This window comes from Myodes glareolus, chromosome 3 (genome assembly GCF_982192425.1).
Source record: "Myodes glareolus chromosome 3, mMyoGla1.1, whole genome shotgun sequence".
In the NCBI taxonomy this organism is placed as follows: domain Eukaryota; kingdom Metazoa; phylum Chordata; class Mammalia; order Rodentia; family Cricetidae; genus Myodes; species Myodes glareolus.
The window spans coordinates 4,194,855-4,221,631 of NC_142028.1; the positions used below are offsets into that span (position 1 = coordinate 4,194,855).

Genomic DNA, 26,777 nt, shown 5'->3' on the forward strand with positions numbered 1-26,777 from the left:
CACAACTGTCTGTAACTCCAGTCCCAGGAGATCGGGAACCCTGGCACAGACATATGTGCAGACAAAACACCAATGCACATAAAAATAAATATATCTAAAAAAAGATAGTACTTAAGGTGATCAAGATGTTTAGGGACCTTGACCTTTGCATCAGGGACGATCACAGTGCCTTTACAACAGACAGATCTTACACCACGTGGCAGCTCATTGTCATTGCCTTTTTAATGAAATAAAGGCACTTTTCAGACAAAAATTTTAAAAGAATAGCATATATACTTTTTCCTTAGCTGAATTTCGAGTGTCAGATGAGATATCTGAAATGATTTCCCCATTGGGTTGTTTGCTGTGGAAATGTGGCTCGCTGATGGGAAACGCTATCACATTCCAAAGAAAGGAAAGCTCGGCAGCTCTGAAGAGAAAGAGGCTCTGCAGGAGATCGCCATCCTGTCTGACAGACAGAGCTGTGGGCTCTGAAAATCTCACTGAAAAATCTGAAGGATTCTTCTACCCTGAGGGCCATTGGTTTTAACTTCAAAGAGAGGAGACAGCTGTAAGGCGGAACTCAGGGCCCCTCCCTTCTCCAAGCCTACACATCTTACCTTAATGTCTGGAATTCTTTCAAGAAGAAACGTAGTTTCTGATACACGGTGCATGAACAGGAGGTCAGAACCCAAACCTGGCGTTCTTTGAAGCAGCCCTTTCCTGGTGGCCCCACTGTTAACAGCATCCTAGCCTTTCAAACACCCGAAAATATGGAAGCAATGTTCTTACACTTTGGTCAGCTTGCACACACATGTGACACCTTCACCTCCTCCAGAGCAGAGCTACCATCTGTCACACACATAGCCCTTGCTCATGCTAACTGTGGACCAAGGTCACGCTAAAAGAAATGACAACTGAATAAAATCTCCCATGTGCAGGCAAGATTCCAGAAGCTGCATGAAAGAACTCACATTAAATTTCTAGTTTGCCAAGAGCACAGCCTGTGGACTGTGAGGCACTGGGCAGCTAGGGTGTCCGTACAAGATTTGTCTTTCGAATATGTTTGGTTTATTCACACAGACATTCCTTATACTGCTATACTAGTAGGGTTCCATTGGCGACTCCTCTCTGGTAAGGACACTTTGGAAGCCTACAGGCTCTCTGCCCGCATCTGCAATGAAGTCCTTCTGCTGTGGCTGTGGCAGGCTGAGAGGACGGCACTGGTGAAAGTCCAGGAATTCCTTGAGAGCAGAGACCAGCAGCTGGGACTGGCTAGTGGCCCTGTGTGTGCCCAGCGGAAGTCCAGACATTCAGTGATCACCCAGACAAGGACATGCACAGAGCCTTTAGCCTGCTTGCTGATGAACTAGAGAAAGCAACTCTCAGAGAAGGGCAGCGCAATCCTAGAGGCCATTTCTAAAGTTACAATTTTCTATGTCATTCCATTGGGCAGTAGCTTTGGCTTTCGGGGCTCACAGCTTGGGCTGGTTCACAAGCATCAACATCACCTTGGGGTCATTTGGTTAGTGTATCAAGGCCTGCCCTGGGCTAAGTGCCCATCTGAACTGCCTGGGCTTGCTTCTGAGGCCTAACTCTTGACAGAGCTGCCTCCTGGCAAGCTCGGGCATCGAATTTCAAGTCACACAGAAATGGCTTTTTAAGTTACCCGAAATGGTTGTTCCTCCCTAAGTTCTTTGTCTCTGCCTGTAATTTCTGATTTTTCTAGGGCTTTTTAGTTCTGTCCTTTCTGCCATTTAAAGTACACTTTCCAGCTGGCTATTTCAGTGCAGAAATTTAGGAACAGTAATGTTAAATTATTTGTTTATGTCTTAAAAAAAAAAACACTGTATGGTGATGGGGCCAGTGGCTCAGGCTTGTAGTCCAAGTATTTGGAAGCAGAAGCCTTAGAGTCTCAGAGACACAGAACCCCAGCAGGACATCTCCAGGACAGACACACAGAACCCCAGCAGGACATCTTCAGGACAGACACACAGAACCCCAGCAGGACATCTCCAGGACAGACACACAGAACCCCAGCAGAACATCTTCAGGACAGACACATGGAACCCCAGCAGGACCCCTCCAGGACAGACACACAGAACCCCAGCAGGGCCCCTGTGTTCTGGCACGTGTGTCATGTTATGTTTGTGGAGGTCGGATGGCAACCCTAGGGAGTCTGTTTGCTCCTTCCATCTCATGGGTGTTGAGGACTGAACTCACTAGGTCATCAGGCTTGGCAGCAGGCTTCTTTACCTGCTGAACCACCTACAATTTAATGCCTATTTATTAGTTAAAAAAATGTGCTGTACTTTATATACTAAGGCACCAGGTGTTGGTCATCTGGGTTCTCCTGCTTCTTTCCTTCCTTCTCCCTTCCTTCTCCTCCTTCTTTTTCTATACCAGCAAACTTTTTCTTTCTGGTAATAACTTTTTTAAAACAATACTTTGAACTAGGTGTGGTAGCTCATACCTGTAATCACATAGAACATGGAAATGAAAATCCCACATGTACAGGATGGGTGGGCGGACACCTGGGATAGGAAAGTGATGTTGGACTTCAAACAAATGAAGCCATCTATGAGCAGGTGGTTTTTCAGAGTGAGCAGTAAAGAACAGTATTGTGGGGGTGGAGAGGATCTTAGGGCTAGGAGGACATTTCAGTCAGTCAAGTGCTTGTAGAACAAGCCTGAGGACCAGAGTCTGACCTCTAGAACCCATGTAAACAGCGGGCGTGATGGATTGGGCCCATGTAAACAAACAATGAAGTGTGATGGATTGTGTTTATAATCCCAGCGCTGGGGAGGTGGAAACAGAAGGATCCCTGAGGCTCACTGGCCTGCATCTGTGGGCCTCAGGCTCCAGAGAGAACACAGAACCTGAAGGAAAGCACTGGATGTTTATCTCTGAGATGTTAGATGCTCTAGAGAAAGTGAACGCCACTCTGTGTACCACACAACAGAAGGGGAAAGTCTTAGGGTAGCAGTAGCCGACTTCTGCCTGGCTTTCCCCAGATCTCCCTCCGCATTCAGAGGAAGATGCTGAACTTCTCAGACAGGGCTGAGTTCCTGAGCCCATAGGAACTTGCAACCACTTAGTTCTTATCATAGAACAAAACTTGGCATTGCATTTGCTGTAAAGAAAATGAAATTAAGTTTGTAATCCTGATCAGTGTAAATTAAAACTAGCCTCAGGGTTATAGTCTATTGAAAAACTCCATATGAAACATCTATAAAATATTTTCCTTCCATGTATTTGGGGTTGTGATTTTATTTAATGTCAGAGTGGAAGAATATTGAGACCTAATATGTGAGTTTGCCAGAGGATAGACTCGGTCTGTCTCCTGCAATGCTATCATGAGTGGGGTCAGTCACACTCAACACTCACAGCTAAGTTAACTTGGAGTGAACCCTAGTGTAAGAATGTGTTGATTTAATCATTTAGCTCATGGTAACTACATGTAAATCCCAGCCAACACCACGGATTCCTCAAGTAGCAAGTCCGGTGTCTTGCCTTCCTGGAACCTAGTCGTGGAAAGGGAACTTTGAAGCAGGGAGTAAGAAATTCTGCAGCACGTGTGGACAGCACTGGGCACCAAGGAGGACGCTGTGGGGACTTGAGCTGGTGTGGCTAAGGTGTGGCCGGTGCTGTAAGCTGATGCGGGTAGCTGAGGAGGGAAACCTTCCTGACCAAAAGTAGACCGTGCATGGATCTTACATCCACAAGAGTAGAGGATGGGCAAAGTGGCAGGAGAAGCTGGGACCCACACGCATGGGTCTCCTCTTTCCTGGTCCCCCGTGTCACTCCTACAGAGGCATGCTCTTAAGCTCTTTCTTATCGTGTGTGTGTGTCAGTTTGAGAATTTCACATATGTATACAATGTAATATGATCATTTTCATCCCTCTTTTCTCCTCTCTGCCATGGTTTCCCCTAACATCTCTCTCCCATTCCCACTTCCTTCTTCTTTATAACCTAGTGTAAATAATCCCAGCGTTGAGGAGGTAGAAACTCTGTTCGGTTCTCACTGTCTCTCAGGGTGGGGAGGGTGATCCCCTGGGTCACAGACAACCCAGGTAAAAGAATGGTTCTCCCTCCAGCAGGAGCTACAGCCAGCAATTGTTCCTCAGTTAGGGGTGGGGCTACCAGCTGACTCTTAGGGGGCATCTCATGATTTTTTACCATAATTTTTTGGGAACTGTGTTGTCCACTCATGCATGGTATTTCCATTTGAACTTTTAAATGTGTGTGTGTGTGTGTGTGTGTGTGTGTGTGTGTGTGTGTATAAATTATCTCTCCTACTAGTAGGTTTCCATACGGCTGTCTCACAATCCTTTCCTGTGGTTAACCCATTCAGACCCCCCTTACCTTATTCCCCTGCTTCCATCCAGTTCAGCACTTCAATCCCTGCACCCCTTCTGTCCCTCTCTATCACATATATTCTGCCATCTCTCCAATGACCTTTTCCTCTTCACTTTCCGGTCCTGACTGTCCTCTTTGAAGTGGCTGTTCCTCTTTTCTCTGCTATCACACACGCATTGCTCACACTCGGCTGGGAGACAGAGACACACAGCACTAGAAAATGCCAGCATTGCCTCAGGGCAGAAGAATGCCAAGCCCATTGATTCATTTTGATTGGGTGTGAAGGAAAGAGAGACATCAAATATTGATAGAGCGTTTCTCAGAAAAGCCCTGGGATCACTTGAGTTGATCGCTTACTGTTTTGTAAAGAAAGTAACAGTGGTGGGAGTGAGCGGCAGAGTCTTCTGGTGTCTCCAGAGCTGCTGTGTCTTGAGGAGTTGCTTAGCAAAGTCAACAGGAGACTAGGAAGCCACAGGCTGTCAGACCTGTCATCCCTTAACCTCCAGGTCTTCTCTTCTAGGGCTGCCAGACTGAGAGTCCCCAGCTTCCCAGAGTGTCACAGATATACATCCCCTGTTTCCCAGGGCTGTACCAGTGAACAGTCACTTCATGACTGCCTTGCTAAACAGGTTAGGATGAACACATTTCTGGATGCAATCCAACCTGTGGCTCTTCAGAGAACTTTTCCTACTGTTAGGAGAACCCACTGTACACCTCCTATTAAATACACCTTGCTGTGGACTGTCCTCGGAGCCAACTCTGGTAGTGTTAAGGGAGCCCCCTCCCCAGGGTTCACAGTTTTCCTACAGATATGAAAAGGTAACTTACCTTTCACCCTCATACTTTTGTGAACTGGCAGTAGTTTTTGGTGGTCACATGATATACCCACAGTTCAGAAAAGGCTGTTACGATGATGGTCCCTTTTCCACGTTCCAATTCGCGGGTCACACTTTCTTCTCACTTCAACTACCAATAACAGAAATCACAGAAAAACACACATCACAAAGCAGGTGTGGGCATCCAGGTATCTTCTCCTGGGTCAGACATGAAGGAGATCGAAAAAGATTCAATCTATTATGGCCAACAACTAGGATGTGCGAGGCTTTTAATTCTGTCCCTAGTATGACCACAGTCAAAATAATCTAATAAACATCTCAGTTAATGCCACTACCATATCTTCTTTTGCTTTGAAAGGTATTTTTATATAAATGCAGTATTTATGTTATAGTTTATTGTTTGAAATAAGCTATGCCTCTGAGGTATAAGGCTCTTCCTTCCCCATAACTGTTAGCTGCCTGTAGCAACTCAAGAAGGTAGGAGATCTTATAAGCCCCTCCTCCTACCCATGACAGAACGCTGTAGATAAAAACACAATTCCTTATATATATAAAAGTGTGTGTGCGCACACGTGTGTGTGCATGTGTGTGTGCATGTGCACATGTATGCATGCGTGTGTGTGCTTGCATATGTCTGTGCATGTGCCCACATGTGTATGTGTGTGTGTGCATGCACACCACCATGTAGGTGTGGAGATTGGAGAACAACTTGAAGGAGTCAGTTCTTGTACTGCGTAGGTCCTGGGGATTGAACTCAGGTTGTCAGGTTTGCAGCAGACTCCTTTACCCACTGAGCCCTTTCACAGGTCCCAGGGAACGATTCCTGATGGATGTGGCCTACTCCCTGTAGCAGCTGCACCCGTGATACACCATGAACAAATGAGCAAGTGCCCTGTGGTACTTTCTAATTGGAATCTGGTGTAGTGTACACCCTTTCTGTCCTTATACACACACACACACACACACACACACACACACAGAGAGAGAGAGAGAGAGAGAGAGAGAGAGAGAGAGAGAGAGTCAGCTCCTCAACAGACAGTGTCTTCCAAAGCTTTATTTCAGACTTACTAAGATCAAAGTATCTGTTTTGAGATTTTTCATTCATCTTTAACTTCTCTGACTTTGACATTTGCCAAACTTGGCAGCTAGAGAAGGCTTTCAAGAAGCGTGCATCTCCCTTGGCCGCCCTATGGATCTCTGATCCATCACATACCGCTTGTCACGTGTAAACTTCCCCCTCTCCCGTGGTACTGAAATCACTGGGTTCAGACAGACAGCACTGTAATGTATATGTAGTTCCACACGACATGAAGAGCCCGTGGTGTCCCGGCCACCCGGATCTCAGTCTCCTGACTTACTGAGCAGCATGGAAGATGGCCACCCCACAGACCTTCACTTACAGGCTGCGGTGTCCGTCTTCACACTGCTGATGAAAGCCATGGAAGATGGCCACCCCACAGACCTTCACTTACAGGCTGCGGTGTCCGTCTTCACACTGCTGATGAAAGCCATGATAACTCCCGGTAAACTTTTCACATCTTAAGGAAAGGTTGCAAGTGCTTTGTACCTGATCAGTTTCTTTGACCCGACTTTAACAGTAGCACTAGGAGATAAAATTAACTGCAGTTTTCAGAGAATTCTCAGAACCTTTGGTTAGTTACATAATTTTAATCCACGTGTTTTAAAAGAAAGTTGATACAATGATTTTAGATGACTGTGGAAAAAATACCTGTAAGTTATTATGTTCTGAATCGAACGTTATTAAATTGGGACTGGGTGGTGGCGGTGCACACCTTGGGAGGCAGAGGCAGGTGGATCTCTGTGAGTTCGAGGTCAGCCTGGTCTACAGAATCCAGGGCAGGCTCCAAAACTACAGAGAAACCCTTTCTTGGAAAAAAAAGTTATTAGATTGTAAATAATTAAAATACATTAAGGTGCACAGAGAAGGAAGGTAGGTAGAAAATGGCACATTGAAGGTGTGGGGATTGTCATGGCGTGTGCTGCAGGGGGGCGGACAGTCCCTTTCAGAGCCAATTCAGAAAGCACATCTTTATTTTGCTTATAAACCATGTCTTTTTTACTATTGGATGTCCAGTTTTCAAAATACTTTTATGTGCATTGGTTTTTGCCTGCATTCATGACTGTGTGAGGTGTCAGATCCCCTAGAACTGGAGCCACAGACAGGGGTGAGCTGCCTGTGGGTGCTGGGAATTGAATCCGGTTCCTCAGGAAGGGCAGCCAGTGCTCTTAACTGCGAGCTGTCTCTCCAGCCCCCTGAAAGCACAGATTTAATAAGGCAAGGAGCACAGGGTTTGCTGAGGGGTTGAAATACTTCAGGAAGAGGAGGGGTAAGAGCCCTCCCTTCATCTGCACCCGTCTCCCCCATCACCCGCCTGAAAACCCACCCCTGATTCCACTCTCGCGAGGTTGAGGCAGGAGGCTTGTGGCGATTGCCTGGCCTATGAGTCTAGGTCAACCTGAACTACAGAGCAAGTAGGGCTCTCTCTCTCTCTCTCTCTCTCTCTCTCTCTCTCTCTCTCTCTCTCTCTCTCACACACACACACACACACACACACACACACACACACACTGCAGAACTCCCCCAGCAAATCTTAGATGGCGGTAAGAAAGAAGAGGGCTGTTCTATCAGAGGCAGCTGTCAACCCTCTAGCTCTGCCTTCAAGCCCAGCAGCCACCTCTGCATGCCTCGACACCCACACCGATATTCAGCATTTCCATCAGCATCACCAGGGTGAAGAAAGAGCCCCATTCAAAACTCATTCTCAGACCTCTTCCACAAACAGGTCTGGATCCATTCAGATGCTACATCTTCGTAAGTATCAGTGCGTTCGCACCAGAGGATCTAAACACGTCTCTGCTGGTACGTGGTTAGCATTGACTTGGATTCAGGCAACGCTTGTGGTGTTTTTCCTGGTGGCGTGTAATCAAGGCTCAGTCAGCGTTTTCTCCTTCCCCAACTCACTCCCAATCTTAACTGTACTGTTTATTTTATAAAGCTTTGTTTTTCTTTGTTCTCTGCCAAAGGCAAGGTTTAAGGAAGCAGAGGACATCTACCAGGCTGGAATAAAGAACTGCCCGGACAGCTCAGATCTGCACAACAACTACGCGGTTTTCTTAGTTGACTCTGGTGAGTGAGACACCACTCTGCTGAGACTCCCTTCTCTCTCTCTCTCTCTCTCTCTCTCTCTCTCATCAGTGGCAATCATCAACCATGCAGGCGGCTTTCCCTTTGGAGCCATGCACCATGGGGCCGACATTTTCCTAAATCTCCAAGTTCATCTCAGAATCTTGTCTCTAAGAAAGCTCTCCAGGGCAGGAAGTGGCTTTGTCTTTCCTACCTCCACACCCACAGGGCTGTACACCAGGGCTGCCACCCTACTCCTCAGTGCAGAGCCTGCCTCCACACCTGCCTCCACACCTGCCTCCACACCTGCCTCCACACCTGCCTCCACACCTGCCTCCAGCAAATGGTGGCTGGTGTCTGTAACCGGCTTCTCTAAGCCTTTGGAACTGTTTCCTCGATGTACATTCCAGAACTGCATCCTAGCCTCGACACCGTGGTCCCCTGTGGTATAGGTGGAACTGGGCACAGATCCATTTCCTCTGCACTTGTGCAGAGCTCCACACATTGATCATGTGTGGTGAATCCCCAGAAGCCATGAGAGGACACTAGGCTTTAATGCAAAAGCGCCTCTCTGTCCTGCTGACCCAACAACAGTCTGCCCTGCAGGAGAACTCAGTCTGATTATTATTTTCCAATATTGAACGCTTGAACGGATTTTCATTTTCTAGGACGTGTGAAGCTTTCCCGTTGGATAAACTGTAGCTCACAATTGGATTGTCTAGGGAAAGCCAGCTACTTTTGCATATAAATTGATGTGTGGTGCCCCCTGCTGGATCATTAGATGATAACACATCATTCAAGTAGGAGGAGCAGAGGAGCACCCGCCTGAACTAAAGCTTGTCCTTTAAATTCAACAAGTAGCTAGCTCCATATAAAAATCCCCTCTGAAAAGAACCTGACATTCACTGATGCCCCTCTGACGTGGTCCTAGATAAACCTGTGTTCCGAGAGAGTGTGTGGGAAAGATTAATGTGTAGCCTTGTGGGTCCGGTCAGTTACACTTTAGGCTGTTCTGAGATTCAGTCACTTGTCTAATTTCTAGGAAGCTTCTCTGGGGACCCTTCTTGGACCAGGGAGATTTGGTTCTCCCTCTGGCTTTTGTCTCCCTTGCCCTGGGATTGTTACCAAGTCTCTTAAGGTCTTTGCACTTTAGCATCTATGTCTGTAAAGTGATCGTTTTGTTTTGGCGGTTTTAAAAAGTACCTGTTAAATCCCAAGGGGCAGTGCAATAGGATCCTGAATACTGTGGAGGCCATGTGAACAGAGGGCTTTAATATACACATGGGGCGAATGCAAGGTGACATAGCCACTGTGTTTACAATCACATCAAATGCATACCGTTGAGGCCAACAAGATGGGTCAGTGGGTAAGGTACCGCCTCTAAGCCTGACCACCTGACATTGGTTCCTGGGACCTCCGTGGTGGAAGGAAAAAACTGATTTTCACAGGAACTCACTCTGACATTCCTGTACACACATGCACACGAGAGTGTGTGCACCACACACACATGCACGAACACATACACACACACATGCACACACACATGCACACACACACACATGCACACACACAAATGCACACATACGCGCGCGCGCACATTGATTAAAATGTATGATTTACGGGTTTCCAGTTGAGCACTGTCACCCTCTCTTGTCCTGTGACTCGAGACAGACCTTTAGAAATTACTGAGACCTGTGTTTGTTCTGTCGTGGTCCGTTCTATTTTGTGTGTAATGATAAGCACCAATGTCTCAAATACATAACCGCAACCAGTTGTGGTGACTCCTGCCAATCATCACAATACTTCCACCGAAGCTGTGGGGTTTCCATGAGTTCTAGGTCAGCCTGAGCTACACAGTGATTTCCAGGCCAGCCTGAGCTATAGTATAAGACTCTGTCTCAAACAAACAGAATCAGTGCCGACTTGTTAATAATTTCATTGTAAGTGTTGATGAACAGTGAAGGGCCAAGGTTGGGCAGGGGAAGCATAAGAGGCCAAAACTCAAGCTGATCACAAACCGCATACCCGATGGTATGATGCTGTCATGAGGAGAAAGAATGGCGTAAGTCCCGAGGGAGACTGGGAGCCACGCCCTCATCCCTGTGGTCACGCCCCTCATCCCTGTGGTTTGCCCTCTGCCCCGCCCCACTACAGGCTCTCCAGAGAAGGCCGTGGCTCACTACCAGCAGGCCATCCAGCTCAACCCAAGCCATCATGTGGCCGTGGTGAACCTGGGCCGACTCTACAGGTCCTTGGGTGAGAACAGCATGGCTGAAGAGTGGTACAAACGGTAGGTCCCTCCTCCCTGCCTTCCCAGCCTCTTGGAGCCATCAGTAGTTCCTCACGGGCGTCTCAGTTACTGGAACAGACAGGCTTTCAGAACGGGAGCACGTGACGACAATTGAGGTGACCGACTCTCACTTCCAGAATAGCGCGGCAGTGTAGTTATTTGCTCAGAGGAGTTCCCCACTGGGGAGGTCACAGTGCTCAGGGGTGAAGCAGCCGTCTCAATGCTAGAAACAGGTGTAGGGCTGCCACTTTGTCAGAACCTGAGCAAGTCAGCCATCAGTGCTGATGCAGACTCTTGAGACCCAGTTGCCAGGTTGGTGGTCACTGGAGGCCTTCACCCGGGATACAGTATAACCTTGAGTAAGTTCAAGCAAGCGTCTAAGTGGACAGTCCTGCCTCTGCCTACGCGCAGTCCACCAGAGAAGCATCTGTGTGCCTTTCTCCCTGCAGCGCCCTGCAGGTGGCCCACACGGCTGAGGTCCTGTCCCCTTTGGGAGCACTCTATTACAACACGGGCCGACACAAGGAGGCATTGGAAGTGTACCGGGAAGCTGTCTCGCTCCAGCCTTCCCAGAGGGATCTCCGCCTGGCCCTGGTGAGTAGAGGAAGAGAAAGTGACACAAGGTGTAAGTGTGGCTTGCAAACCAAGAGCCGGAGCCTCCGGAGTGAAAGGAAAGCGTTCTAGGGCCGAAGTGTGACTGCTCATCACAGAGGAATAAAACTGTCGAGGGTACTTGACCCAGATCCACTATTTTTTGGCACTTGAGTGCACTTGTTTGTTATTTCCTTCCTGTCTGAGTGTGATCAGACAGGTGTGTACATGCGCATGTTCAGACGTGTCTACATGGTGTGCTTTTGCTGGCATGACAGTTTGTTGTAAATACCTCCCCTTTGTCTCTAACTTGTTTCCTACGTGATGCCTACATATGAGCATATCGTCTCAGATAACTGCAATGCAGTGGTCAAATCCAGGATAGTTAACACCTCCTGCCTTTCAATTTCAGTGTTTGGAACTTCACGCTTCCTTCTTAAGTCAGATTTGTCGTCTTTTTACAAACATTGTGTTCTGTCAGGATGGCAGGGAGCTACCTCTTGGCATGTTCTGTCAACTTTTCTAAGAGGAGTCACAAGCCAGCCTGGCGGTGGCACACGCCTTTAATCCCAGCACTTGGGAGGCAGAGGCAGGTGGATCTCTGTGAGTTCGAGGCCAGCCTGGTCTACAAGAGCTAGCTCCAGGACAGCCAGGGCTGTTAAATGGAGAAACCCTGAAGGGTCACAAGCCATTTGGTGGGTATCAGTGGCACCCACATGCATGTAGGAGTCCGTAGCCCAGCACTGAACTCTCTGCTGTGGCACTCAGCTCTCTCTGAATGCTTTGTGTTGGGCATAGGGGTGTCTTGCGCATACCTCTCTCTGGAGAAGTTGCTTCGTCTGCTGAGGGGTGACCAGGTGTCTTCTAAGCCTGGTGCCCTCTGGTTTTGCAGGCACAGGTTTTAGCTGTGATGGGTCAGACCCTGGAAGCTGAAAGGATGACCAGTCGCATAGTGTCGGAGGAACCCAGATGCCTGGAATGCTACCGCCTGCTGTCGGCAATCTACAGCAAGCAGGAACAGCATGAGAAGGTAAGGAAGCTCGCTCTCCAGCTCCCAGCCACCAGAGCAAGGGGGGATGCCAGGATGAGGTAGACAAGGGTTCTCCAGCCATGTGTGGGTCACACCTACAAACATTGTACACCAAATGATCCTTCAGCACTATGTTCACAGTGCCAACAAGTCTGGAGAGCATTGGGCTGCATATCCTACCCACTAGGAACTTTTCTCAGACACCCTCTTACCTCCTGACACATATTGAAATGGCACATCCTTGGTTTCCAGATACTTTATCTCATTATTACAGTTTGTTTCCAGCTAACCAACCCCTGCACGCCCAGCCTCTACACGCCCAACCCCTGCATACCCAGCCCTGCATGCCTAGCCCCTACAAGCACAGCCCTGTATGCCCAGCCCCTGAAAGCATAGCCCCTGCATGCCCAGACCCTGTATACCCAGACCCTGTATGCCTAGTCCCTGCATGCCCAGCCCCTGCATGCCCAGCCCCTGCATGCCTAGTCCCTGCATGCCCAGCCCCTATATGCCTAGTCCCTGCATGCCCAGCCCCTATATGCCCAACCCCTGCATGCCTAGCCCCTGCAAGCACAGCCCCTGAAGCCCAGTCCCTGCATACCCAGTCCTGCATACCTAGCCCCTACAAGCACAACCCTGTATGCCCAGCCCCTGAAAGCATAGCCCCTGCATGCCCAGCCCCTGCATGCCCAGCCCCTATATGCCCAACCCCTGCATGCCTAGCCCCTGCATGCCCAACCCCTGCATACCCAGCCCTGCATGCCTAGCCCCTGCAAGCACAGCCCCTGAAGCACAGCCCCTGCATACCCAGCCCTGCATACCTAGCCCCTACAAGCACAGCCCTGTATGCCCAGCCCCTGCATGCCCAGCCCCTGCATGCCCAGCCCCTGCATGCCCAACCCCTGCATGCCCAGCCCCTGCATGCCCAGTCCCTATATGACCAACCCCTGCATGCCTAGCCCCTGCATGCCCACTCCTGCATGCCCTCTCGCTCTCCAAGGTCTGCTGTTTGATGCGATCCTCAGGACAGCCCTGGGAGGCAGAACTGCCAGAACTGTTACTTTTTATCTGCATGTTGAAAATCACATAATCATTTAATTCATACCCTGCTGAAGAAAATATTTGTTAAATGCCTGAAAAGTGTTGGACACTATGGTAGATTCTAGGCGTAAGGGAGAATGGGGAAAAATGCTGCCCTGTTCCCAAGGGAGCTTATTTAGAGAGAAAGGCAGAGATTGGTCAAGACAGATGTATTGGTGAGTTGGGAAAGAGGGACACCAAGCGTTGTAACATGAGGGCTGGCTTGTTGGGGTTTCCGTCCCGCCCGGTACCCCAACAGCCGGCAAATCCCAAAGAGAAATTACACACAGGACTCCATAAGGTTATAAACTGATTGGCTCATTAGGTCAGGCTTCTTGTTAACTCTTATAACTTATATTAACCCATTATTCTCATCTATGTTAGCCATAATGGCTCAGTACCTTTTCCAGCGGGGGCAGCTTACATGTTGCTTCTTCAGTGATCTGCGCAGGAGTGCCGGAGGGACCTTCCTCCTCCATAACCTTATTCTATTCTCTTTGCCCCGCCTCTACTTCCTGTCTGGTTGACCCGCCTATACTGCCTGCCTGACCAATCAGCGTTTTATTAAAATATGATTGACAGAATACAGATAATTCTCCCGCACCAAAGCGTCCCACTGAGAATCAGCACATGGCGAGGTGTGAGGGGAGGAAGAAGTCAGCAAACAAAATGGGCAGCTGAGAACAGCACAAAGACCCTACAGACGCGGGTGGGTCTGAGGTACAAAGGTTGGGGGAACACGCAGTTCAAGATGCCAACATGACCAGGCACACACCCTCTTCTCCACACACACACACACACACACACACACACACACACACACACACACACGCACTCACGTGTGCACACACACACACCTAGGGGAAGGGCATGGGGTTTAGTCCTGATCTAGGATAAACTTTGGAGTTTTAACGGAAAAGCAGAATTGTGCTTCTAAGCAATGTCTTTGTGCAGAGGTGGGGCAGGCACCAAGGGCCAGTAGTCCACTTGACATGTGACCAGGGCAGACCTCACTACAACTGTGCAACCTTCTTGAAAAGTGATCAGGACGTTGCATTCTTGCTCATCTATGAATAGGGAACCCGAGGCATAAGGGGTGATCTTTCTGGGTCATTAATTCCAGTGAGAAAATGAGAGTGTAGAAAGTTTGTTGAAGGCCGTGCGCCGGGGTGTAACGCTGTTCTAACTTAGGATTCCTACACTTCCCACTGCTGCAGGCACTCGAGGCGATAGACAGAGCTCTTCAGCTGAAGCCCAGGGACCCAAAAGTCATATCTGAACTTTTCTTCACAAAAGGAAACCAGCTGAGAGAGCAGAACCTTCTGGACAGGGCTTTTGAGGTAAGACAAACCAGACTGTCGTTACATTTACAGGTTTAAATGAATCCCGCAGTCGGTAAGGGAGTCTAGGCAGTAAGTGTAGTCACTGAGGGTTTGCAGAGGGAGTCTAGGCAGTAAGTGTAGTCACTGAGGGAGTCTAGGTGGTAAGTTAGGCGATAAGCTCTCATCTCTGGGGGAGTCTAGGCAGTAAGCTGCTGTCACTGAGGGTTTGCAGCCCCTCCACTTCAGAACCATCAACTCTAAAACCATGACAGACTAAACTTGCCACCTCCTGAGTGGCCATTAGCGGTCAGGGTCTCCATGTGGCAGCCATGGGCACAGTTCTGTGGCACCTTAGATGCGTTGCGTGTCTTAACATGAAGCTTGCCTTTTCTGCTCAGAGCTATGAAGCTGCCGTGACCCTGGATCCTGACCAGGCACAGGCCTGGATGAACATGGGCGGCATCCGGCACATCCAGGTAGGAGCACCGCTCACTCTTCTCATCCCGCCCTGGTTCAGAAGCTGCGGTTCATCCATTCCTTGAAACCATTTGGACACTTAAAACATAGGATTCTGAAAGTCAAATACAGAAGCACTGTGTTTTCCACATAGCGAAGGATCACAGACCCGTTTAAATGTTTATAACTCTGACTCAGTGATCCCGCTGATGGTGAGGAACATCAGAGGTGGGAAGAAGGGTTATCTGATGTGGAATATATATCTATCTCTATAGGTGCTGCTTTTATTGGTTAATGAATAAAGCTGATTCAGACAGTGGCTTAACAGAGTAAAGCCAGGCAGGAAATCCATTAGTAAATTGAGATGGCCCCTTCTTTCCCAACCACCCAGACCTGATAATCACACAGAAACTATATTAATTACAATACTGCTTAGCCAATAGCTTAGGCATATCCCTAACTAACTCTTACATCTTAAATTAACCCATTTCTATTAATCTGTGTATTGTCATGAGACTGTGACTTACTGGTACAGTATGTTACTCCTTCGGCAGCTACATGGCATCTGCTCTACTTGGCCTTCTCTCTCTCTCTCTCTCTCTCTCTCTCTCTCTCTCTCTCTCTCTTCCCTCCTGGCTATATTCTGCCCTGTCATAGGCCAAAACAGCTTCTTTATTAACCAATGGTAATAAAACATATTGACAATTTACAGAAGGGGATCCCACATCAGTTACCAAGCAGTGGCTGAGGTCTGTGTGCACTGACACAGAGACCTGTGGAGCTTGTCAACTCCTCGCAATACCAGACTGTTAATTTAAGTACCACTTTACTATTTCCTGGTTTTCATTATGTATGTATCTGAGTGTGGGTTTATACACATTAGTGCAATTAATACGCATTAGTGCAATGCTCTCCAAAGCCAGAAGGGAGCGTTGGTGGGTCCCCTAGAGCTGGCCTTACGGACCCTTGTAAGACGCCCAGCATGGGTGCTGAGAACGGAATGTGGTCTTCTGTAAGAACATTATCCACCCTTCACTGCTGAGTCATCTCTCCTGCCCCTTTTTTCTCCGTGTTGAAAACATTTTTATTCCCTAACCTTTTAGTAGAAAACATACTTGTCTGCTTTGGTCCCCACCCCCTAAAGACTTTGGCTTAAGTCTTTCTGCCAAAAATGATTGAAAGTGACCCTGGGTGGGGGGTGTTGTTTATAGCCAATAAAGTCAAAGATGTGCCATGATTCATTCATGCATGTACACATCTTCCCGACCTCTCTGTGGAGCACGCATCCTGTATGCCAGGTGCATGTCTAGACGTCGAGTGTGTGAGAGTGATCAGACAAGACAGAGACTCCTGTCCTGGTGGGTTCGGTGTTCCAGTATGGGATGACAGGCAATATGCACACATGTAGTGTACACATGTGTATATACATGCCTAAGACATATCAGATTGTGAAGTGCATATGAAGAGGAAAGGAAAGAGGGTGCTGATGGGCTGTGAGAGCAGCTCCAGTAGAGTGCAGGGATCTGAGGGGTCCCGTGATGCGGACACACACAGCACACGCAGAGGTCTGTAGAGTGCAGGGATCTGAGGGGTCCCGTCATGCGGATACACACAGCACACGCAGAGGTCTGTAGAGTGCAGGGATCTGAGGGGTCCCGTCATGCGGATACACACAGCACACGCAGAGGTCTGTAGAGTGCAGGGATCTGAGGGGTCCCATCATGCGGATACACACAGAGCCCATGCAGAGGTCATGTAGAGTGCTGGGATCTGAGGGGTCCCGTCATGCGGATACACACAGCATATGCAGAGGTCATGCAGAGTGCAGGGATCTGAGGGGTCCCGTCATGTGGACACACACAGAGCACATGCAGAGGTCATGTAGAGTGCTGGGATCTGAGGGGTCCCGTCATGTGGACACACACAGAGCACACGCAGAGGTCTGTAGAGTGCAGGATGATTAGGAAACCATCATCCAAGCCGAATTTCAAAGTAATTTCAGCACAGTTTCATGGCAGTCATCCATATTTTGCAGAATGCTGTTGTCTAGTGAACACTCTGGGATGCTGAGCATGCTCTGTGTCTTCACTGTCCATGGAGCAGTGACCGGCCATGGCAACTGGGCATAGGCAGTGTGTCTGGTAGGACTGATGGATTTTGGTCTTAACTAAAATTCAGTTCTGGAAATCAGCTCATTCTAGTTTCTACTTAACAGAATTAGAGTCATTGACTTAAGGGATATAACTTTAAAAACAACAGGGTTAACAGTTTAATCAAGAAAAGAACAATTTGGGGGAGAAAGGAAAAACTAGATTTTGTGCAAAATGGCGGAAACCCAGTGATCTGAGACAATGCTAAGGTTAAGGACGAGGCCTCCACAGACAGCTTGAGGGCCCGCTGTGAGAGCATCTTGCGAGCTCTTGGGTCCACAAACATCCAAGTGCCCAGATGTACACCAAGCTCAACAGAAATCAGAGGCTCGGGGGAGGATGCTGGACTTAAAGCCGTGATGCAGCAGAACTGGGCTCCTTGTTCCAAGTCAGTTTGGCCTTTTTCATCAGCATTGACTGTCAGATATAACTGTCTACTACACAGCCCGCGCTACCTTCTCACTGTACAATTCCTCCTTCGTTTTCATCATTTCCACACCCTGTTACACCAGCTGCACACATAAACACCACGAGAACCAGAAAGTGAGTCAGAGACTGATAGGGGTCACTCAAGCATCCTGCTGAGATCTCACCTGTCAGGCAGCATCCAGCTCTTGACACACACATACACATGTAGGAAGATACTTACACCTTGGTAAGCATTAGCTGCTAGCTCGAAGTGTTGTTTTAAATTGTGATTGAAATTTAGAACACCTCTGGTGTCCACCCACATAAGAGTTGTAGCTGAAGATGACGGAAAGTCAATTTGTTGTTTTAGAATGGGAAGAATTCTTACGCTTCCTGGGATCAGTGTAAACATCTATGCCCCAAATAGGGCAGACTAAGGAAAGAATCTTAAGTCCAGCTGGTGAATCGATGAGTTTCTGTTTCACTCACAGGAGTGTATGTGTGGCTCAGAAACACCTGCATCACTGATGCCCACCTCAACTGTGTCTCCAGAGCTACCTGCCCAACTTACACGAGTCTCAGCCACCCAAGTCTCCCTCCTCAACCTCTAGAAACTCTTCGCTGTTTGTGTAGCTTCAGAGAGGGGCCTCAGGAGTCCTGCAAGTCTCGTGAGGTTCCCAGACCTTGTGAGCAGAGGACACAGACAGCAGAAGCTCTTTAGCAGTCTGGGTCTTAGGGCTCTGCAGGGCTCAGCTTGGCAAGGCCGCAGCAGATGAAGAAGATGTACGTCAGGCTGTAGAGCAGGGACTAGGAGAAGCCACCGACTGTGACCAGTGGTCTGTGACTGTCTGGGCCCAGGCACATATATTAGTAAGCAGATGAGAGTTGACAGAAGTGGGAGCAGGTGTGCTCAACAGGTCAGAGGTCACCTTACTTCTCCCCCCCCCCTCCTGCCGCTACGAGTGTCTGGCTGGTACTTTTCACCATGTACCCTGGCTACGAGATAAACCTTATTCCATCTTTAATTTTTTTTAAAGATTTGTTTACTTTATGTGTATGAGTTTTTTTGCCTGCATGTATGTGTGTATGTACACCAAATGCATGCAGTGTTCACAGAGGTCAAAAGAGGGTGTTTGATCCTTTGAACTGGAGTTAGAGACGGTTGTAAGCCATCATGTGTGCCGTGGATGTCACCAGTCCCCTCTCCCCACTCTGGGGTCCTCTGAAAGAGTAAACGCTCCCCAACCATGGATCCGTCTCTCCATCCCCAAGTCCTTCTTTAATCAAGTCTTTCATTGTGTAAAACTTGCTTTGGGCAAAGGCTGCTTTTGTGTTTCAAGTCGAAGATTAGAATAAACTAAGTGTAGGGCCCAGCCATGACAAACTCAATGTGGGTGTGAGTCTCAGTAGTTTACCCTGAGGCAATACCTGTTCTGAGAAAGACCACAATCTGAGACCACCGCTGTGACACCAGGAACAGAGCACCCAAAGGAGATTCCCAACATTCCAACCATTGTGGACAGGATCACCTGCCAGCACACACCCATCGCTTTTCACCAGGACGCCCCTGGATAAATGTCAGCCAGCCAGGGGTCCTGAACCTTAGAAATCCTTCACCCCAACTTCTGCTATTAAAAAAACCCCACCCCAACTGAGCTGGGGCTCTCTAATTGAGCCAATGCACTAGACACATGGAGAGTCAGATTCGAACTTGGATAAGGCTCTTTGTTTTTTCTTACATAGGGGGACTCTGTCTCCTTGTTGGTTTTGGGGGGACTCAACATATCTGGGCATAACACTACGAAGCTAAAATGGATGTCTGTTTAATTACTGCTCTCCCTCCCTCCCCACCCCCTCACCCCAAGCTTACTTGTTTACAAAGAACCACAGACCTGCGCTAACCTCCTGAGAACTCTACAACTTGGCATGCTCCTTGTCCATGCTAAGAAAGCTGAAATCTGTGTTTCTGCCATTTACACTTGTGGTGTAGCTATTTGTCTCCACATTCCCCAGCTGGTCTGGTTCTTACAGACGGCTTCCCATAAAGCGCCCCACGAGATAAGGATAAAAGTATCCACAGATAAGGTCTCCTTAGGGCACCTTAACTGGCAGTCAGAGGAAGGGAGGGATGGGGAGAGGAGATTCTCTCCTCCTCAGAGGATGGTGCTGAGCAGTCTTTCTTTCTTCCCCTCACCTTCCAGGGAAGCTACGTGTCTGCCAGGGCCTATTATGAGAGAGCCCTGAAGCTCGTCCCAGACAGCAAGCTGCTGAAGGAAAACCTAGCCAAGCTGGATCGTCTGGAGAGAAGGTTACAGGAAGTCAGAGAAAGGGACCAGACCTAGCTCCTAGGACACAGTCACGCGGGACTCAGTAGGCTGAAAGAAGACAGAGTGGGCGAGGCCTTGCTCACACACTCCTGGTGGCACAGGGAGACAGCAGCTGGTGGCCCTGCTGCTAGGGTTGTTTCCCTGAAGACAAACAGCAAAGGGGAACCGGCAGTCTGCAGGGAAGGGAAGTAGCTCCTGCGCTTTACAGTCCCCAGGATGAAGATATGGAACGTCATTCTTACTGTAGCCCAGAAACACAGAGGAGACAGCCTCCTCTGAAGTCAGCCCGTGGGGGAGTCTGCTTGAGGGAGTTCAGTTAATTCTCAAGAATCCAGAGTGGGTGACGAGCTTTGGTTGTGTTGTGGAAGGCAGGGGAGCAGAGCATTGATCGCTGGGCTTGGGCTAATGTCCCCCAAGAGTATCACTAAGGACCTGTGGAGAGTACATTAAACTCCACTCTGATATACATTTTTCCAGTGCCTAGAACACAGGTGATCTTCTAGAGTTGTACGTGGATATCTTTATCTCTCCAGGAAGAATCTCCCTGAGCAGTAAACAAATTCAAAAACAACAACAATAACAAAAAAGCTCAGCATCCTTAATTTGTTATGGAAATATTTTTAAATGTTTGAATTGTATTCCAGATTTTACTAGAGTTGTGTGTCCACTCTGAAACTTCTCAGTGCGTACACCAGGAGACTGCTACCCTGAAATATACTGCCCAGGTGTGGTGGGGTGGAGGCTGGGGTGTGTTCTATGTGGAAGTATTAGAGGGCCAGTTAAAGAAGCGCTCACCTTTATTCTCTTAAGGTCAAGACGTCATGAGATTTGTTATTTTTGAGAAATATATTTGAGCATTGAGGAGCCTTTACAGTGCATTACAGAATTCCTCACAGACTGAGTTGAGAGAAAAGAGCTCTATTTATTGACTTTCAAGGTTTACTGAGAATTGTGTGCTTAAAAGACAAGTGACCGACAGCAGACTCCACGGAGAATGCTCTAGAACTCTAGATTCTCTAGATTGGGTAAACTCTAGATTCACAGTTTTTTAAAAATATATTTATATTTAAAAATGAGGAAGGCAAAGTTGAAATCACGATTTGACATTATTTTTAGTGTTATTTATTGTATAACTTATAAAATATTTAATATATATATCCACATGTGTGGTTTTGTCTCTGTACATAGTCATTTTGATAGCAGCTCTCAAAACCAATCATATAAAAACTGCATAATAAGAAAGCTTTAACAGTCGTCCCAAATTATACTGGTTGTATGCCACTTAATGCTAATGGAATCACGGGTCAGCTCCGTGTTTGGGTAGTCAGTGAAGGAGTTGGAGCATCTGCTTCTAACTGGATACCTTATCACTGAAAGCAGAAACCCGAAGGTCATCCAGGCCCTGCTGCCAAGCCAATTGTCACACAAACAGGACAGCTGAAAGGCAAAACGTCTCACCTGTACAGCCAGACCAGAGGAACCCAGCATCAGGAGGCAGTGCTTCTGTGTGTTATTTTATTTTATTTGGTGGGGGGGGGGCAGGTAAGTTGAAATAAATGGCTGAAAACTTATTTGAAAAGGCATGGTGAAGCGGAGGGGAGGTGCCAACCTTTAATCCCAGCACTTGGAAAGCAGAGGTAGGCCAATGAATCTCAGTGAGCCCAGCCTGGTCCACAGAGTGAGTTCCAGGACAACCAGGACTGTTATGCAGAGAAACCCTGTCTCAGACCCTCCGCTCTCCAAAAAAGGGGCTGTTTGACCCAGTGCACACGTGCTCTTGGGGCCAGCATGTGTCCCTGTCACCTGATGTCTGGAATCAGCCGCCAGTGTCACATACCACAGATTGATCTGGAATTTTATTTTCTTCCATCTAAGGTCAAAAATATGTACTATAGTGTTTGCTATAAAATAATTCCAAGCCCCTAGTTTAGAAAGCAGGGGTCTTTGTCAACACCTTAGTACCTCTTTTTAGGACAGTATTTACCAAAATGGGTGTATTAAAAACTAACAGGACAAATGGAGTTTGATATAACTTCGCCTTATGTAAGTGGCTACAAAAGGTTTTGTGTAAAGTTGTTGGAATAATTAAAAAGGCAACTGTAACATAAATGTTTCTAAGGAGAAAAAGCCACATGGTGTCTAGGAGGGTGGTGCTACATGGGGGCCTCTCCCCTTCCTCGTTTGTCTGTCTACTTTGGCATCTCCCTGAGCAGTAAAAACACACTGCTTAAAAAGTAGAAAAGTCTGCTCGCTGCCAGTGAGAGTTTCCATGGTGGATAGTTGCCAGGGAGAAAGTCAATCGCAGAGTGTTTTCTCAAAGCTGTCGAGTGTATCTTGTAACACGCTGTTTGGTCCTTGTCACGTGGGGTAATCCGTGGGAGTCGTCCTTTTTACGGTAGAAACGAAGAGCCTGGCTTTGCTCCGCGAGTGACTGGGGAGCTGTTTCTGAAACCTAGGGGTCGAGCTGGCTTTGCGCGTGCACACAGATCCTCTGCTGGCGATTCTGACATCGTCCTTGTCATTACTGTTGGTGCTGAGAACTGGACCCAGGACCTTGTACACACCACAAAGCACTTTCCCGCTGAGCTCTAGCCTCCGCTAAAATTATTTGGAGGGTTTTTTTGTTGTTGTTGTTGTTGTTTATATGTTTTTAAGAAAGGGTCTAGCCTATGTCTCAGAGTTCTGCGCCATGCCCTGGGGAGGAAGAAGGAGTTGCTTTGCCTGGGCTGAGCCCCAGCATGGTGTTCTCAGGGTTCTTTCCTGAGTTACACATAGAGCCCTTCATCCCCGGAGACCCTCCCCTACCATTCCCTGCCAGTCCTGCCTGTCACCTACCTAGACCCAGACTGTCCTTGTCGTGAAGCCCAGTGCAGTTCATTCTTGTGCCCTTTGACATAGGAGCTATAGGAATGGCTGATGACTTATTTTAAATTTGGGAACTATTCAGTTAGTATTTTTCAAAGTGATCCAGATGTTTCAGGTTATTAATGTCCTTTGGTCAGGTGGTGGAACTCGGGCGAATGTACCAAAAATGCAGACACTATGGGGGAATAAGTGCTTTTGTGAGGACTGGGGGCCTTGTTTGTTTGTGTGGTTCTGGGGCTAGAACTCCATCCACGCCAGGCAAGCCCTCCATCACTGGCCACCAGAGACATCTCAGTCCTGGACTTGTTTATTCTGAAGGCTGACACAAAGCAGAGAGGTTTCTGGTGTTCACCAGTATGCAGGTTCCCTTATGAAGTCTGCAGCCGAATTTCACAGGTCTTTTTCAGCTTTCTGCCAAGACCAAATAAAAATTCCAAACCACACCGTAGAAGCCGACCTGAGGTGACTGAACTGAGGGAGAGAAAAAGCAAAGGTCGCGTTTCTTGCGATTGTTAGCAAATAGGCTGCATCCTTCTGATTACAGATCAGCTGGGCTGGGAGGAGGCCTTCCCTGCTGCACAGGGTCTCTCAACACTGGCTGCCCTTGGAGAACTACGAGCATTCTTCCAAACTCCCTGAGCCCCAGTGCTCTGCCGATAGCAAAGTCCTGCAGGGCTGACTGCTTTAATGAGGCTTACAGCTTCTACCAAGCAGATGGGGTAATATGAATTTTTTATTTATTGCTACTGGACCAAAGTGAGCCAAAGAATTCTAAAGGATGGGTCATCACATTCCTAGACTGACCGGCAGGTGACTGAGTAGGGTGGCTTTGTGCTTGTGGCAACTGGACTATAATTTGTCCTTCTCTTTAGAAAATGCTTGGGTGTCAAATGGAGAGACGCCACCCTGCCATCTGCACACACCAGGCAAGAGCCAAGGATAGAAAATAAACAACAACAACAAAACAAACAAACAAACAAAACCCTGATATCTTTTTATTCTTAGAAGGTGCCCATGGTACAGAGATTGCCTCTTTCTGCCTGGCACACAGACCCTCGGGCTTTCTTGTTTAGTTCTTGATTGCACTTACTAAAACCTGTTTTTGATGAGCTGGGTGTGGTGGCACACGTCTTTATTCCCAGCAGCACTGGGCTGGCAGAGGCAGAGGCAGAGGCAGGTAGATCTCAGTGAGTTTGAGGCCTGCCCGGTCTACAATAGAGCAAGTTCTAGGACAGCCAGAGCTACACAGAGAGACCCTGTTTTGAAAAAACCAACCAAACAAACAAAAAAACCTCCTTTTGACAAGGAATCGTGGGCAAAAATGCCTGCTCCTATCTGTGTGGATCCACCCAGGGGAATAATACACCTTTAGGAGCTAATTCGCCAAAAGCTGGCAGCTATGGTAGAGGAGGGTTGTTTTGTCTCCTTTTCCAGTCACACTTGTTGGCATCACCCGAATACAGCAAAACCAAGCATCTAATGCCATCCTTGAAAAAGTATAAATGCCTGTCACACTTCCTTTCAGACTGCAGCTGTGCAAGCTAAGATTTTAGAGTACCAGAAACCGATACCGAAAATATTATAATTCTTACCGTTATTCTCGGTTTTCAATGCAAAGCTTGTTGTATCGTTCTGAAAACTCTTCTAATACTTTTGTCTCTGTGAGTTTCTTTGTTCTGAGGGAGGAGATAAAGTAATCACGTACAAAACAGGATGGATAGAATATCTGGAGCCACCAGTTGGTTCATATTAAAACATTTTCATCACCAGTGCTTTTCCGGGTAAAGCCATCAGGGCCTATAACTTTAAAAAATCAAGACAAAGCAAAACTAGCTCCTCACAAAACACAGTCCTAGTCTGAGGGGAATACAGGTTGTCAGTCATTCCTAACTGGAAATGTCCGCATGCAGAGGTCCAGGATGTCTCCTCCTAGTCAGGGGCACAGGATAAATATTGGTAGTGAGCCTGGACGTTCCTACCTGGACGTTCCTACCGTGCATACCCTTTGGGGATGATTTAGCTGCTGGCCCGTCATGGGGACACACTAGTTCGAGACCGGCGCTTCAGAGTTCTAGTTCTGGCATCTGTCCAGGGAGTCACCTCACTCGGGCGGCTTAGTCCACATCTAGGTGGAGTTTGTCCCTCATGGAACACTGTCCCATCCAGGGGTTCTCAGAATACCGTGAGCCTCCAAAATGCATTCAGAAGCACTCACATCTGTGAAGATAATGATCTTATTCCTGACGATTCTTACTAACAAACACAACAAAACACAGACCAGCGACCCTGGGAAGACTAGGCTGCCCAAGTGTGCTAACGTGACAATACTAAGTCTTCCAGGTGTGCTTAAAGTTCGTAAGGTCACCCTGTCACCTTCCTGGGAGAAAAGATGACACCTTTTCCTGGGGAACTGAGGTGTCTGCAGAAGCCAGGGACATGTGGAAGTCGCTGTGTTTGCTGTCAGGACTTTGGTCTTTGTTCCTACTGCTCGATGTTCTGTTTTGGTTGGTTGTATTAAATGTATGCCTGTGTTATTCTTGCTGCTTAAAACACTTCTCTGTTGAAGTCTGACTGTATACTTTGCCTAAGTCTTTCAAAAACAAAATTTATGTAAATGTCTATTTTATATAAAACATGGTAAAGTAAGAACTCTGTCTGGCCTCAGTCTCTCAAGTTCTCTGGTTAGAGTCCACCAATAAGCCTTTTGCAATAACCCCTTTGCTAGTGGATCTGAACCTCAGAAGCAAAGATGGCCTGTCCGTCATCTTTCAGGCCCCACAATGACTATCAGCTTCTCACTCACGCTAGACTCTACCTCCAGGCTGAACTCGCCTAAGGGTGCTTGGTAGGTGCCTTGGGGCTTTATGGTGTCAAAGGAAGTTAGAAAGCAAGGGTTCGCCTGTACTTCATTCACGGTTACCTGGACCCCGCTCTCTCTGCACTCAGCCCTCCACGTGCAGCTCTGTCTGCTCCGCTAACCTCCATTCGCTGTCTTTTGCTGATTCTGTCTTAAAGCTCACTACTGAATGGGGACACAAACATTCGATCACTAGCACAAAAGGGGAGAAAACACCACAATCTCCATTAAAAACCAGGAAAAGTCCTCCCTTTGGTTCTCCGTGTTATCAATAGCAGCAACATTTTTTTTTCCCCCACCACACACTCGCATTCTCTCTTTAGGGGCCTGGCATGTTTGCTCAGGTTCATTTACAGGCACCGGGGAGCCTCAACAGCAGCAGCTACCACAGGAAAAGACCGTCTCTTGTCCCCCAGCAACCATTGACTGTCTTTATATCCTGGGGAGGTGGACACTTGGGACCCCTCCTGTTCTGTGATGTCAGCAGGCCGAGCTTGGCTGGTGCTGACAATCAAGCTGCTCTCAAGACTGTAGGAGTACAGCTACAGTTTCAAAGACAGGGTTTCTCTGTCTAACAGCTCTGGCTGTCCTAGAACTTTCTCTGTAGATCAGGCTGGCCGCAAACTCACAGAGATCCACCTGCCTCTGCCTCCTGAGTGCTGGGATTAAAGGCGTGCACCTCCATAGCCTAGGGAAGATGTGTCCAAACCAAAGACAGAGATCCATGTGCCACAAATTCACCCCAGGGCAAGTCAGTCCCCTCCCCGAGTCTAATGTGCTTTTCTGCTTTTATTTATTGATATGTTCTGTTATTTAAACATCATTGGGCTGTTTCTCCACCACCACAGACCACTCCTACCTGCCCTTCATCATCTTACCAGTAGATCTGAAGCGAGACAGTCACCAGCCACTCTGTAGTATATCCATACTGAGAGGCTCTTTCCTGTGAATGGACAGGCTTTGTTAGGGTGTGCCTGCACCCTGTGTGCCTGCACCCCGTGTGCCTGCACCCCATGTGCCTGTACACACATAATTCTCTACATAAGACCGAGGGCTCTCAGCGCTGGTGACGAAGGGGCTG

At 47.9% G+C, this 26,777-nt stretch overlaps 1 protein-coding gene across 1 annotated transcript in view; it reads left to right on the plus strand.

Moving 5' to 3' along the window:
* Tmtc1 (transmembrane O-mannosyltransferase targeting cadherins 1) overlaps window positions 1-25,488 on the plus strand; it is a 204,997-nt gene extending 179,509 nt beyond the window's left edge. The window contains exons 14-20 of the mRNA XM_087903940.1: window positions 8,221-8,323; window positions 10,475-10,610; window positions 11,060-11,204; window positions 12,094-12,231; window positions 14,529-14,651; window positions 15,032-15,109; window positions 19,849-25,488. Coding sequence (XP_087760066.1) covers window positions 8,221-8,323; window positions 10,475-10,610; window positions 11,060-11,204; window positions 12,094-12,231; window positions 14,529-14,651; window positions 15,032-15,109; window positions 19,849-19,989 — 864 coding nt within the window. The 3' untranslated portion in view covers window positions 19,990-25,488. The remainder of the gene's footprint in view (window positions 1-8,220; window positions 8,324-10,474; window positions 10,611-11,059; window positions 11,205-12,093; window positions 12,232-14,528; window positions 14,652-15,031; window positions 15,110-19,848) is intronic.
* Window positions 25,489-26,777: the final 1,289 nt, after the last annotated feature.